Source organism: Magnolia sinica, chromosome 3 (assembly GCF_029962835.1).
Source record: "Magnolia sinica isolate HGM2019 chromosome 3, MsV1, whole genome shotgun sequence".
Taxonomy (NCBI): Eukaryota; Viridiplantae; Streptophyta; class Magnoliopsida; order Magnoliales; family Magnoliaceae; genus Magnolia; species Magnolia sinica.
The window spans coordinates 44,895,840-44,912,066 of NC_080575.1; the positions used below are offsets into that span (position 1 = coordinate 44,895,840).

General features: G+C 37.0%; 2 protein-coding genes and 1 long non-coding RNA gene across 3 annotated transcripts in view; 2 read left to right on the plus strand and 1 right to left on the minus strand.

The window, feature by feature from the left end:
- Positions 1-2,927, plus strand: part of LOC131239873 (uncharacterized) — a 58,189-nt gene extending 55,262 nt beyond the window's left edge. Inside the window, exon 2 of the mRNA XM_058237775.1 lies at positions 2,437-2,927. The gene's annotated coding sequence lies outside the window, so the exon portion shown is untranslated. The remainder of the gene's footprint in view (positions 1-2,436) is intronic.
- Positions 2,928-3,877: 950 nt separating this feature from the next.
- Positions 3,878-5,106, plus strand: LOC131239876 (uncharacterized). The gene is made up of 4 exons (XM_058237777.1): positions 3,878-4,136; positions 4,238-4,415; positions 4,450-4,492; positions 4,721-5,106. Exons 1-4 carry the CDS (start codon positions 4,113-4,115, stop codon positions 4,860-4,862), a joined length of 387 nt encoding a protein of 128 aa, XP_058093760.1. The 5' UTR covers positions 3,878-4,112; the 3' UTR covers positions 4,863-5,106.
- An 8,433-nt stretch (positions 5,107-13,539) lies between these two features.
- Positions 13,540-14,439, minus strand: LOC131241532 (uncharacterized). The gene is made up of 2 exons (XR_009169098.1): positions 13,882-14,439; positions 13,540-13,779 (listed from the first exon to the last, which is right to left on the minus strand). It is a non-coding gene; the product is annotated as an uncharacterized LOC131241532 (long non-coding RNA).
- Positions 14,440-16,227: the final 1,788 nt, after the last annotated feature.

Genomic DNA, 16,227 nt, shown 5'->3' on the forward strand with positions numbered 1-16,227 from the left:
ATTTTGTGTTGAGTGAAAGCAGAGAAAGAAGGGATTCTGTAGTTCTTACCATTTGGGTAATCCTCTTATAGCACCAGTGCCCATGGACGACAAGTAGTCGCTCTAAAAACCGGAACTGAGAAATAGAGAAGTCACTAGGTGGTTGTTCTTGGCATTGTCATGGCCTTAGATCGATCTCAGCATGCAAAAGAGAGTCAGCTCTTGGATTCTTTTGTGTGTCAAACATAAATACACATAAATATGACTTGACCTGATAAAAACAAAGGGACCAACTATTCAATGATGGTGAACTACAAAAAATGAAGGGATCACAAAACCCATAGCTTGCAACAAATTAAGCATGGCTATTAAATGTACAAGAAAATATTTGAATAGTATTTAATAAATGGCTAGTGAAATGTAACAAAACATAAATATGTATGTAAAAGATCACACATGAATGAATCCCAACAAAAAACTACCTATTGATTCTTCGGCCCCTTCGACTGAGGTCCCTCAGCCTCAGGCCATCCATTAGGTCCCATCAAATGGAAATTTCATCCTGTAGAGGGATGACAGATCTTGATAATCACATAGGAGCTTAGCATTGCAGGACAGAATGCTCACATACAACTAGTAAGAAACAATGGACATCATTGCAATTATGATTCTAAAATATTGGAAATGAGTATGGATAATACACAATTATATGCACATATATAAGTTTATTTCTCCTTCTTTTCTCTCTCTCTATCACTTCTGTTTGATATATTATTGACATAGATTGCACTAGTTAAGTTTCAACAAGTGAGGCTTTATTTGGAGAAAATAACCAGCTGCAAATTCTGATCAGATTCATTTTAAGTTGGATGAAACAAGAGTAATTGCAATGATGACAAAAGGATTAATGTTTCTATTCAGATGAATATTTAAATTGCTCAGTTCCACATTGCTGTAAACAATAATTGTGCTCCACAGTGATTGTACGTCCGTATGCATCCTGAAATAGTAGATGCATTTAAAATGGCAACCGCAAAGTGTGATCCATTTCCATACTATGAAAACCTTAGGTGAGGTTCAGATTGTGGAAGATGATTCTCGAAACACTATTAAAAGGGCAGTTATCCACGGGCATTGATCAGGTGAAACACTCCAAGTGCACATGTGACACAGGCAAGTTTCTCCTTCATTTACACGATGATAAGTGCTGTTATGTAACTTGAATTCCATCCCTACTGCACGTGAAACACTTTCCTCTCATTGCGACTGGAAGTATTGATCAGATGGGCCATAGGGAAAAACTATAGTGAACTGATAACTTCAGACCATCCATCCAGATGTAAGTTTTGCCCTGTCCAAATCGACCCATTAGTCAGCTTTGTATCAACGGTCCATCTTTATATCTGCTGCACAGATAGCTACACAGTTCACCACTTTGGTTGTTGGCCCTGATCACCACATGTTCAACTTGGACACTTCGATTCTAACCGTCTATTTTGAAATGGGCAGCGACTAACAAATGGTTGGAATTGATGAATGATGGTGGCCCCAACTATAAAATTTTCATCTACCCTTCCATAAAAAAGGCAAAAAAAGAAGAAAAGAAACTGCCCTTTTAATAGTGTTTCGAGAATCATCTTCCACAATCTGAACCTCACCTAAGGTTTTCATAGTATGGAAATGGATCACACTTTGTTGTTGCCATTTTAAATGCATCTACTGTTTCAGGATGCATATGGACGTACAATCACTGTGGAGCACAATTATTGTTTACAGCAACGTGGAACTGAGCAATTTAAATATTCATCTGAATAGAAACATTAATCCTTTTGTCATCATTGCAATTACTCTTGTTTCATCCAACTTAAAATGAATCTGATCAGAATTTGCAGCTGGTTATTTTCTCCAAATAAAACCTCACTTGTTGAAACTTAACTAGTGAAATCTATGTCAATAATATATCAAACAGAAGTGATAGAGAGAGAAAAAGAAGAAGAAATAAACTTATATATGTGCATATAATTGTGTATAATCGATACTCATTTCCAATATTTTAGAATCATAATTGCAATGATGTCCATTGTTTCTAACTAGTTGTATGTGAGCATTCTGTCCTGCAATGCTAAACTCCTATGTGATTATCAAGATCTGTCATCCCTCTACATGATGAAATTTTCATTTGATGGGACCTAATGGATGGCCTGAGGCTGAGGGACCTCAGTCGAAGGGGCCGAAGAATCAATAGGTAGTTTTTTGTTGGGATTCATTTATGTGTGATCTTTTACATACATATTTATGTTTGTTACATTTCACTAGCCATTTATTAAATACTCTTCAAATATTTTCTTGTGCATTTAATAGCCATGCTTAATTTGTTGCTAGCTATGGGTTTTGTGATCCCTTCATTTTTTGTAGTTCACCATCATTGAATAGTTGGTCCCTAATTGTTTTTTTCAGGTCAAGTCATATTTATGTGTATTTATGTGTTTGACAAACAAAAGAATCCAAGAGCTGACTCGCTTTTGCACGCTGAGATCAATCTAAGGCCATGACAATGCCAAGAACAGCCACCTAGTGACTTCTCTATTGCTCAGTTCCGGTTTCTGGAGCGACTACTTGTCGTCCATGGGCACTGGTGCTATAAGAGGATTACCCATGCATGCTGAGATCAATCTAAGGCCATGACAATGCCAAGAACAACCACCTAGTGACTTCTCTATTGCTCAGTTCCGGTTTCTGGAGTGACTACTTGTCGTTCATGGGCATTGGTGCTATAAAAGGATTACCCAAATGGTAAGAACTACAGAATCCCTTCTTTCTCTGCTTTCACTCAACACAAAATTGTATATTTATATGGGTTGCATGGCTAATTCGTACTCGTGGAAACTACATTGCATTCAGATCTGCTATTTCTTTTATAAGAATATTTTATTTTGCAGTGATTTTATTTTGCAGTTTAAACTTAATACCTGACTTTTTTGAGTTCTTTGCCGAACTCACCTTGTTGCTACATTGTTCTCATTTTCGTGAGGGTTTTTGTTCTTTATATTACTAGTGATCAAAGGTAAAGTTGAGGATGTTGAATTGCCAAAGAAAGCAGACATTCTGATTTCTGTGGCTATATGATTCAGAAGGGTGTTATAGGGAGCACAGATCCATTGCCAAAATATCTGATCTGAGGCAACATGATTGTAGGAAATGAGATCTGGATCTGTACACCCCTCTTTTGTTGGAAATCATGCCTATGTATTCTCATTTATAGCATTTTTTGTTATCTTTGTTTGAATAACTCTGTTTAACATCTTCAAAACTTCTTTTTGGTGTACATTACTTCTTTTGACAGGCATCAAATGAGAAAGGTCAGGGTGGCACAATTGAGGTCATGAGTACCCAGTAGGCAGAGGACTTGAAAACAAAGGAAAACAGACGGAGGGAGCATGAGGTAATTTCATTTTTTTTCCTCCTATTCTTGTAATTATTTGTTTGTCTGGTTTAAGTTACTTTAAGCATATGGGTCTTGGTATTCTTTGCTAATTCTCATTAAACAGAAACATATGCCACGAAAGAAATGCCGAAGATTGGAAGTAGCTTGGGAGATGTTGGAAGATGAAGGTCAAACTGGCAATTCAGAGCAGGTCTGTTCAAATGTCTGCACGCATTTGTATAAATACAGAAACATGATACACATTGGCAATTCAGAGCAGGTCTGTTCAAATGTCCACGCATTTGTATAAATACAGAAACATGATACACATCTGTTGCAATAACTTGTTGGTGATATTACAATGAATTTATTTAATTTAATTAATTAATTAATTTATTTTTTAAATTGTGTATTTAGAAGGTTTATGATATGAGGTTTGAGTTGAATAAGTAGAAGCAAGGAACGAAACATACCCATCCACAATAGCTTTCCTTACCTTATTAAATGCTCTTGTACAAAAGAAAGGGATGTGAGCAATAAAGGTCGTAGGTATTGAATTAAAGATCTCTTAAAAGATTCTAAGCCTGTATGATATTAAGGATGAGGATATTGATAGTGTTTTTAATCATTCCCAGCCTTTGCTCTTTATAATTTTGATGAATAACAGTTTGTTATCTGTTTTCTCAGGAAACCTCTCTTTACAAATATCATGTGGATGAACTTATTCAGGCAAGTATCTATTTTCTCTTATACCTCATGAAAACCTCAGAGAATTAAATGATTGTAATTATATGGAGATTGATTGAAACTGAAATGTTCTTAATTATGTTTTAGGCAAACCGTGAGATTACTAGGATGGATATATTTCTCTCTCTTGTTCAACTTCTACAAGGTACAACAATGGGCGGCATCAGTTCTGGTGGTCAGCCGACTGGTGCTCCTGATGGTGGAGTTCCAGTATTTTCCAACTATCAGAAATCTCCCATGCCACTCCCAATCAGCTTAGCAGACAGAATGCAGTAATTTTGGCATGTGGGTCTGGTCTGGAATTATTGTGAGTAGGCGACTCATGAGCATCTACAATGACTGGTATTCCAAATTCCGAACTCAACCTGCTGCAGCCAGCATTTTGGATATTGTAAGTTCTTTATAACAGACTGGGAATGTACATGAATATTCTTATTACATATTTTCCCTTGAGCATCAAGTAGCCATGTTCCTTTTCTAGTTAATGATGGATCATTTTCCTTGTAGGCTTAAGATGGATAAATTGACCTCTCTATGTTACCTTTTTACTGATGGTGAAATATCTTACAGGTTGTTAAAGAGAACCAGAAGCTTCACAAAGGCTCCAGGGAAATTGAAGCTGATGAATCTTCTACTTTGGCTGACACGAATATCTTTCCCGGAGATGTCCTCTGGGTCACAGACACAAAGATCTATGAAAATCGTGATATAGCTGGTAATTAAGCATCACTACACTATCCAACCTACACAGGCACTGTTGGTTCTGAAAGGCTCGCTGAGGTCGTTTCTCCCTTGAGATGTGAAACTGCCAAAAGAGAGATCAAGAAAGCGTCTATTGTGAAACAACAGAAAACAGATAATGCACCAGCAGTAGATCAGCTGATTAAAGAAGAGGAGAGAGAAACTGGAGATACAGGTCTGAAGCCATACTTACAATATCTGAATCAGAGCAAGGGATATTTCTCCTTGTGAGGCCTATGCCATCTCATGTTTGTGGCTGGACAGATCACACAAAACTCAGGAAGAAAATGCTGCTTCTCTTATATTTAAATAGAAGCCTCTAACATTTCTCTGTTTGTGTTGAGATTTCAAGTCTCTTGGACTGAGGGAGAAAACCAATCTCAGTTTTTCTTCTTTCTTTTTCATTTCTTCCTGTTTTTTCATGTTTTATGGATTGGGATTCCAAGTCTATTTGACTGAGAATTGAAGACTCTTTCTGGGTTTTCTTGGGTTTTATTTGAGAGGAAAAACCCATTAAAATATTGTAGCTAATGTTGTGGATCTGACTAATTATGCACAGGTTTATGAATGGGTTAAAATAAATGATTAAGCCTCTGAGAACTGAGGTTAAAAAGTGAATTTAGCCTCAGTTGATACTAACAAAGGCTAAATCCATCTTTAGTCTCAGTTTTGCCTCAGTTACCTAAACTGAGACTACAACTCCCGTGGCTAAAGGCTTTAGCCTCGGTTGTTGAGAACTGAGGTTAAAAATAGATTTAGCTTCAATTGGAGGCAACTGAGGCTAAAATTTGGATTTAGTCTCAGTTGGAAATAATGGAGGCTAAAATTTTGATTTAGCCTCATTTAGAGAAAACTGAAGCTAAAAAGGTTCTTTTAGCTTCACTTGAAGAACCGAGGCTATAAAAGTCATTTTAGCCTCAGTTGTTAAAACTAAGGCTAAAGCCTTTAGCCACGGGGGTTTCAACCTCGGTTTAGATAACTGAGGCTAAAGGCTTTAGCCTCAGTTTTTAACCTTTTTAGCCACAGTTTTGAATTGAGGCTAAAGCCCTATTTTCTTGTAGTGTCAATCAGCTACAAATCTAAAAGATGGAAGAGATTTTTGAGTCTGTCCATCTTGGGTTAGATTTTGAAGCCCAAGTGAATACGGCCTGGGCATGGATTTTGCAAAATTTCACACTATTAATGCCCAATCCAATGATCAGAACTAGCCCATTCTATTTATGTCCTTAATACTCAGGGTTGGGCTCAATTAATATATGGGCTAGGCCCAATACTGCTTGACTCGGATTTGCGACAGGTCCAAAAAGCCAATGGTTTGGATGAGTGAGTCATGGGCCTAACTTGCACAAGTTGAAACATGGTCATACAATGGGAATTAAGATGAATTTAATGGATCGTGGTTGATCTTACCGATTTGCGAGAAGCAGATAGAGCTGAGGGGGGCCTTAAACCAGTTTAGCTGGATTTCAAGGGAACTATTTGTATAAGGCATCAGGATGCCATTGTTCACCCAAAAGAATGGCTAGAGAGTCATCGCTTCGGCGACTGCAAAATTAACTCCATGATTGAATGTGGCGTCCTTCTGAAGGTATGGATTGAGAAAGGGAAGAACTAACCACCTTGCTGTAGAAAAAGAAAAAAAAAATTGAATGAGTATGAGAAAATGTGGAGCCCATTAGAACAACAATTTGAACCACTAAACCATGGACCTAACTCATTAAAAAAAAAAAAAAAAACAATGGAAGATATTTTTCAATACTGAGGACATCAACCATGAGCAGCCCATTCGAGTATCGGCCGGTGGGCTGGTGGAAGTATGTCTCACCATATGGAAGTTTAGCGATGGGCGAAAAGGAGCCGAGATTGTCTTCACGGATAAGGTTTCCGGTATCTGAGATCGAGTCGCCGAAATTGTATATAGCTTGGAAGCTACAATCCATGGCTTGAGCAGCACATGGAAGATTTAGAAGAAAAATAACACTAAATGTGAGTATAATCAAGGAGAGTGATTGATTTGTAGGTGCAACCATTGTAGGAGAAGAGAGGCTGTATGTGTTTGTATGCATGTGACATGGTTACTCTAAAATAGTCTGATATTTATACATAATAGAGGAATTGTAGTTTCGGTTTGAATAGTAGTCTTTTGAGTTTTTACATGGATTATGCGGAAGCCTTTTGCATGGAGTTCCTGCACAAGGATGCTGGGTGGGGTTCACCAAGATATTTGTGAGAAATCCATACCGTTCATACGATTTTATAGTTCATTTTAGGACATAAGACCAAAAAATATGTGTATCCAAAACTTAAGTGGGTCACACGATAGGAAACAGTGGGGATTTGGTGTGAATCATCGAAGCATTCTTGGGGCCATAAAATTTGTGTCAGGAAATGTTTTCGGTATTTTCATTTCATCCCCATGGTAATAACCTTATAAACGGTTGGAATGGCAAATTCTACCATCGAAAAATTCTTGGGGGCCACGGAAGTTTACTCAGTACGATAAGAGTGTACTGAGTAACTCAGTACGCAATCCGATTTCGACGCCGGATGGCCTGAGAAAGCCCTTTCGCAAGAAGTTAGGTGGGGCCCACCGTTATGTTTGTGAGAAATCCACCCTGTTCATCCATTTTGCTAAATAATATTAGGACATGGGCAAAAATGAAGCAGATCGAAAACTGTGGGCGCATGATAGGAAAAAGTAAGGATTAAACTTCTATCGTTGAAACGTTTGTGGGGCCATGGATGCTTTGGATCAGGCTAATATTTTTGTGTTTTCAGTTCATCCAAGTAAGAATGACCTTATGAACAGTACGGATGGAATATGAACATGACGGTGGACCACATGGAGGCTTTAATGGCGGGCATTTCCCTACTCACCTTTTCTGGTCATTAGTGCCACTTTAGTTTTGGATCTGCCTCATTTTTGGTCCCATGTCCTCAAATTATCTAGAAAAACGTATCAACAGGGTGGATTTCTCACAGAGATCATGGTGGGCCCTAGTTAGCTTTCCGTTGCAGGATTTGCGGGCAAGGAGTGTTCTTAGTGTTTGCCTATGGGATTCGCGTGTTTCAAGAGCTTTAATTTTTGAACCAAGTTGAGCGGTTTTAGGCACTTTCTTGGTTTGTCACCTGCGAGGGGCCTCGAGCCCAATGAGGTGGACGATCCTCTATAGTTTCAGACTTAATGGAACTACGATGAGCGGTTTGGATCTATTTTGGTATGTCAGGGTGATTCTTGGGAGAGCCAACCCCCGATGTGTTCTGGTCTTACTTAGGTTTAGCTATGTTTGCGATATCATTCCCTCACGATTTGTGAAAGTAGCCGTTCAACCCTGTTCATCCTTAGTTTATGGGGCTTCGCATGCTTGCCCATATCATAAAAAAATTCTAATATTTCACATATATTGCCACCTTCACGTACACAACTATGGTATCTTCTATCTCATCATTTTCTTTGTATTAAATCTGTAGAGAAATTCCAATGTGGTGTTACACAGTTATTTGTCATGAAAGATTAACTGAGCCACGGGCAGGAAAAAGTAAAATGACTACTTCGTCATGAAAGCCATTCATTCTCCCTAATAAAATGATAACATTTCCCTTTCAACATATCCCACATATGGCAATTCGCTTATAAACCACCCAAGTGAAATTGATAATTTTACTCTTTTTCTGCCGAGCTTCAAAACTAACACCTAAATTTTCATTGGACCTCATTTGCCATTGTAAACAATTTGCATCATATCCATTGTGGTGTGTAATTGCAAGATGGGTTATCCAAGTGGGCCCCACTCATTGAGAGTTGGGATGTGGTGATTATAAGGCAACCGACTGCTGATTACTCTGATAGTTTCAGAACTACATGAGCAGTTTTCTCATGCGGTTTGATAACCACCATGGTTGTTTTTTATATATAGAATGTGCCAAGGACTCATGAAAATAATGACAGAGTGAAAACTGATAAATTTCGAGCACCAATTCCTGTTGTAAGAAATCAATTGTGAAGGAGAAGAAGTCGGATTCCATCAGTGTCACACGATTTACCGTGTGGATCTTGCATAAAGAAAGGTGTTCCTTTATACATCTTCCTATGCCAGTGAAAGTGGTGTGACCTTCTTCCTGTGATGTAAGACGCATTCGAAAAAATCTAACATTTGAGCCTTCGTCTTCCACTGTCGTTGGATCCGAGAAATCGCTTTCAGGTACACAATTTTCTAAAATGGTGCAAATAGATTGAGTTGTTCGTTGAGGGCCAGATCAAATGCATGAAATAAGACAATTCACATCTTCATAAAATTGAAAATATTGGGTTGATGGTTTCAATCTCCATCGTTTTCCACCACGTGTTCCCATTTGGAATGGAGTCATTAAATCCTTACATTGTTCGCATACTTGGAGACATTGTATAAATCCAAAAACCAAACTCTAATTTGAGTACTACTTGTCTCCTTAGGTGCATCTAAGTCTTTTCACTTTCATATTCCATAATGACCATAAGCAAGTGGGTGGTTGTAGTGGGCCCATCTATATATAAACTGAACCTAACTATTACATTTTCAAGGTAGTCTGTTAGATCATAAACTCATTGTTGTCATAAGAAATTTTTGTACATGTTAGTAAAAAATATGATGTTCGCTTATATCCCACTCATTAAAATTCGGGTGAAAAATATACATTTGGATTTAGATTGTTAGACTTCATGCGACCCATTAAATTATCATTATTGACACGTATATATTTATTCATTGAATTATATTGAGATTTTTTGATACTTGAGTTTATATGTATGGATGTGATTATTTCATGATTATGTATGCACATATATATTCAGATTAACCATTATTATGATGAAGCATGACCAAAATTTGTCAATAGTGATGTTACTATTGGACAATGCTCTATGAGCCCTGACATGATGTATGCGTCTTATCCACGCTGTCCATTTATTTTTTTCAAGTCATTTTAGGGAATGATCCCAAAAGATGAGACAGATCCAAATATAAGGTAGACCACACCATAAGAAAACAATGTTGATTGAATGTCTATCATTAAAAAAATTCTAGGGCGCATTGTAATGTTTATTTGCCATCTAACCTGTTGACTAGGTCACATTAACTTGGATGAAGGTAAAACACAAATATGAGCTTCATTCAAAACTTTTGTGGCCCCCAAGAAGTATTTAATGGTCAGTGTTTAATCACCACTAGTTGATTCCTATGTTGTAGTTCACATGAGAGTTTGATATACCTCAATTTTGGGTTCATGCCCTAAATTTATTTAGAAAAATGGATGAATGACATTGATAAAACACATATATCATGATGGGGTCCTGACGCAGGGATGAACATGATGAGGTTGATCACCGTCTTCCTCAAGGATAACTACTCCGAATTCACGAAGCTTCTCTGGACTCCTCACAGAGACTTCTCGAATCCACGAGGAAAAAAAAGAAAAGAAAAATAGAAATAAATTCTATAAAATTCGTAATTTGATTGATGAATCTCTAATTTGTCTCCTCACACCATTAATAAAGAAAAAAATAAACCAAAATTCGTAATTACCAAAGATATCAAAATTCTAACTCTAATACAAATCTTAATTCTAATAAAACTTTTATAAAGCCTAATTTCTAAAAATAAAAATTTCAAATAAACTTTTGCTAGAAGAATCCTAGCATAATTACAAGTTATTTCTAAAAAGGAGGAAAATCAAAAACTCTAAAAATAGAAAAATATTAAAAATTTTGGAATTACTAAAAATAGTAAATATTTTATTTAAAAAATTCATTTTTGAGATGAAAGTGCGCGTTTTCTGATGAAACGGACAAATGCGACCTACCATGTGGGTCGGTTTACCTTAGATGGCCCGTTTCAGTAAAGATTGATAGGTTGTGTGCCCCATAACGATACCCAGATCAATAGTTACGGTCAATTTACGGTCCACCTTTTGACCCAACCATGTCGGTAGCACTGTCTGTAGCTAATGGCTAGCTGACATAGTCAGTAGGCAATCCCCACCCCACTCATTCATCCCGTGCTAACCTAAACTTAATAATATTAGAAAAAATTCAAATATAAATGGTCTTTAATAGATTAATTGATAACAAGCTACAGCAAAATGGTAGGTGAGGAACAGTTGTGCTTCAGGAACGGCTTAAAACCGTTCCTAAATGAGGCGTCGCAAAGATAGGAACGGTTCAGAACCGTTTTGGGTACCATTTCAAATTTTAGAAACGGTTTAAAACCGTTCTAGGGCCAATGGTCAGACCTAGAATCAATTTTAAAATGTTGCCAACAGTCAAATTTTAGGATGGAATTTTAGGAACAATAAACCCTGATAAACACACGAAATTTAGGATCAAGGGAAATAAATTAACAGAAGTTTATTGCATTCCATCAAAATAGAGATTAATCCAAAGAAAAACATAAGAAAATAATGTGCTTGAAGATGTTTCATTGCAAAATCAAATTTACAAAAAGCTCCAAATAACTTATCAAATAAGAATAACTTACTTTCATAATCTTATGAAAATGATCTAGCCATACTCTCGGAATCATTATGAAAAATGACACTTTTGATTCTGTGATTTCGCCATAGGCAGCATGCTCCTTTGCTACAGCGACCAATTGAGCACTTGTGCATGCTTTTAATCCTTTAAGATGATTACCTAACAATAAGAATCCTTTCTTTGATAGTTCTTATCTATATGGGCTGCTACAATTACCAAAGTCAGAGGCCAATCACTTGGTGTGAACAGATTCCCTTGAGAAGCAGTAGTCAAAGCCACCAATGCACTCAATCATCTTTGACCTGATATCCTTCAGTATCTACCTTCAATTAAAAATTGCATGCCAATGCTTCAAAGAAAGTTGGTCTAGACAGTGGCTGTACTGTCAGTGACTAGGCTGAAACTCAGTTATTTGTAGCTGCATAATTCAGAGTTGGCTTCCACTGATGGAGCCTATTCAATTTCGAGACTAAAGAAAGTCGAGATCAAGCAGCAGTCAAACAGATAAGTTTGGTAAAAAGATCAGGGAGACCGAAGCAGAATAATTATATGATAACAATATTCCTTCGTATGTCACGAGGGCTTTGGCAAGACTCAAGCTTCCTAGTTATCTCATGCAAGTTGCTAGATTCATTGATTTTAGTTTAGAGAATAAAAAGAAACCCGAGGAAAAACAAACCTCCAAGAATCCACCACTTTCCTCATTCTCCATGAGATGATTTGAATACATCCAGCATCCATGAGCAGATATCACAGTGCCAAGCTACAATCAACAATCGTATATGTAAAGCTGAAAATGGCTTGAATATTGTATTCAGCTTCAATGGAATTCATTTACCATTTTCGAACTAGACGTTGCACGTACAAATCCATTCTATTATCTAGATAATAAATACATATGAATATCGCAATGCTACTAAAAAAAAAGGGCCTGACTGAATGCATACTCTTACAGAACAAAGAGAATGAAGAGCAGGACATACCGCAAAATAGACAATGACTAATGCGAAAGTCCACCTACAGATCAGTTATCATTAAATTAGGAGAAGATCCTTATCTACAAAGCATCTGACTTTGAATTTAGTTCCATTTCATATAAAACTAAAAGAAATATATACATATAATACTCGAAAAAATACAATCGGGTTTCATATAGACTTGAAAAAAGGGAAAAAAAAAACTCGAATTGGTCTGAACTTGGTTGCCTTGACTCAACCTGGCTAGTCAACGAAGGAAAACAAATAAAAATACAAAGGAATGATTACCTTCAGCAGCTCTAACATAGGAAGTTGCATTTCAAGTGGAGTTGAAATACATTTTGAAAGACAAAAACCAAAATCTGCAATGAAAGACTTTAAAATAGTTTTTGAAAGACATACTCAATTCAATGAAGTCTGTCAAGCAGAGGAAGAGCTCCACCACGATCCAAAAGTACCCTTCATTGGACAGTGGTAAGTGGGGAAAAAATTGAAGGGCTTGCAAAATGGAAGATAAAATAATAAAACAGTGTCACCGCCCATTTCTCGTCATCTGATCATGGTGATATTGGTGGACCCTGGTGTTCAACAGGTCACCACAGTCATGAAGCAATAGAGCTACAAGAAACCTCAACATATCCAGTTCCTTCTTCAACCTTAGCTTACCAAAAGTGAGGCAATAAGCAACATACCTTGTAACGAGAAGGTAGACTACACATTAGTTTGATGCATATGCAAAGGCCAGTAACTGTAGCCATACTGCAATGTTCAACCGTAGGAGTGAATGTGACCCTGTTTTAGAAACCAGGGTTTCATTCTTTTAGCACACCAACAATGAAAAACATGTCAACAAACATGATTGAAAATGCAGTGTAACTACAGGACAACTTAAAAGCAGCATAAGCCATGGACTTGCCTAACATGACTTTGCTCATCATTCACCTCAACTGCATCTTCTGTAAGCACTTTCAATTCCTCAAGAGAATAAGGATGTTTTGAATCTTTGATATCTCTAAACATGATTTAAGATTGTTATGGAAAAACATTCTCATCCCACAAACATTACATACATGCATAGTCAGGCAGATAGACAGAGACAGGGCTCTATAACTCAACCAATACTGCAGCCTAAATGATGGAAAGTTGTTGCATTTAGATGACTAAAGCATAACATCCAGATAAACATTATGACCAAGGAATACAATGAAAGGAGAAAGGATAATTTTGTAGAGAGAATAACAGATATTAAGACCAGGGGAGATATTACAAATAATCACCTGTCATTGGAAAAAAAATTATTCTTCAAGAATCAATTGAATGACAGCATTATGACTTACCAACACTGTGCCAACACCTGCTTTGGCAATGGCAGTCTTGAGCAACTCAAGGCCTTCTTTATTCTCCTGATTAAGATTAGAACATAAAACATACCAAGTTTAGGCCAGATTAAATTTCCACTTCCAAAAATAAAAGAAAATATAAGAGGTCTTTTATGTATGTGTTACCTGCACGAATACAGGCAATGACAACCAAAGAAGTATAGCCCAAGCTAAGAAGAAGAGACGTGAGGCTGATGTATCTGAGGGAGTAAAAAGATGGCAGCTGAGAAAGGAGGATCATCACCACTGTCACCATGGCTATGAACTGATACAGTTTCAGGGGCCCATGTGGGTAGAGACTGGAATACATGATCTTCCGTGATAGCAACGAAATTTGCAATGATTTGGGTAAGAAAACAAGATAAAAAATGTTAGTGAAAATTTTCTAAAGCACATCTTTTCTGGTCCATCTTTTCCAAATTGCAGAAACATTCCTTAAGACAGTTATAAGGGTCTTCTCTGGTCCATCTTTTCCATGGAAGTGTCTGAGACCCGCTCTACGTCAGTCACTCTCTTCGTTCCTCATTTCCATAACGTCCAGATGCACGGTTTCAAAATCCAAACATACAAGACAGCCGGCCAGCCAATAAGCCATTTGTATTTTGCAACAAAACTAGGTGGGGTCTGCAACCAGCTGAACTGTTTTATCTTCTGCTTGCATTTGAGATATATATAGAAGCCTTTTTTTTTCCAAAAAAAATTGGTATCTCAGCCCCTCTTGCATATGTGCATATGACCCTCAATGCTCTCAGACCCAATTTGGTTCACCTGTCCCGCCAAAGAAACTAGGTGGGATTCATTTAGCTTCCTTACAAACAGCCTACAACCCAAGACACGAACCAAAAACAGAAAATGTGCATTGACTATTATTGATAGGAACAGTATGATTCCCAATTAGTTGAGATAAGGCTTAGATAATTAGAAGATGAGAATTATGATGCTCCATTATATGAGATTCCCAAACATGGCGTTCAAACAGGTTATACATGCTAGCTTGCACAAAAGGTCAACTTGAAAGTAGGATCTGTGCATCAGTAGCAAATATAAGAAACCAAACTGGATCATGGAGCCAATCAAGAATTAACATGGAAACCCTAAGAAAATCTAGTGGATCTTTTCTTTAAATATCTGAGAAAAATATGATTTTTTGTGCAAATACCTCGAGAAGTGCAAACGACAGCGAAATTTGCATCTATCATTGTATTGAAAGCTTAATAAGTTGCAGAAAAATATTTCTCAGTAACTGACCATAGGATTCTAATATTGCAAGCAAGAAGCCTGAACTCTGAAATTTAGAGCTAATTCTTAACAGCCAACCATTCCCTTGATACCATTCAAAAAGAAAAGAAGATATAACTGCGCCAACCTAAGTGTTCACATGCTAAAAAATCTGTGGTCTATGGTCCATCTATTTTTTTTTTCTCATTTGAACCATCCAATAAATATCTACCAATTAGCTATTTACATAATCAATTCCATATAACTTTCGGTCTATGGTCCATCTAAATTATGGCTCACAACTTGAATGGTTTAATTTGATTTACGTGTATGATGCATGTGGTAAATCTTGAATGAAGTCATAGCTGAAACTAGAAAGTAGAAAAAAAAGAACAAATCATGATTGTAAATTTGCAACAGAAAATGATGGTTAACATTAAGTAGATAAACCAGATGCAGCTGATAACTATTATAGTTTCATTCATATAACCTAGATCACACAATGTTCCTAATATCCAATCTCAATTCCGAATAAAATCTTTGAAACAATTAGCGTAATGCCAGAAAGAATAAACAGAATCTATAATAAAAGCGAAGGATGTATTGTGGGTGTGGGTGTGTGCATTCAAGTGCAATTGATTCTATTTTATTGTTATTCATCCTAATGTTCTATTTGATTCTATCTGAATTGTCCCGTTACAAACTCAAATGCCCAGAAGTTACCTGCTTGCATTCTGTAAAATCCCAATTTGTTGGCGCAGTTTTTGAACTAAGGATTATGCATCTTGACTGACATTAAACTCATTCATGCGACAATGCGAGCTTCTTTGTGTGTTCGCCCACTTGCGCTTGTGCGGCGGTGGGTGGGTTAGTGTCACCTACAATTACCTACTTGTATCAAGCATCATACACAACGAGAGTATTAAAGGAAAAGGTAGTAGAAAGTTCCTCGAAGAAGCAAAGAATTTGTTCGTTTGGCAATTGTAGATTATGATTCTACTCAAATCTAAAGGCATCATCTTTTACTAAGGGAAAGAAAGGAAAATGGGAAAAAATAGAAAAGAAAAGTAAGCACTCTGAAAATAAAGTATAAACAAGGAAGTCCGCGTGCGTGCGTGCGTGCGTGTGTAGAAACAATAATTACACTTTCTGCTTCTTAAAGAATTCATAACCAAATTCAGGACTATTGGGATCAGTTGGCTGATATGAGATTAGAGAATCTGGAATGGGCTTCCTAAAACATAGACAACAACC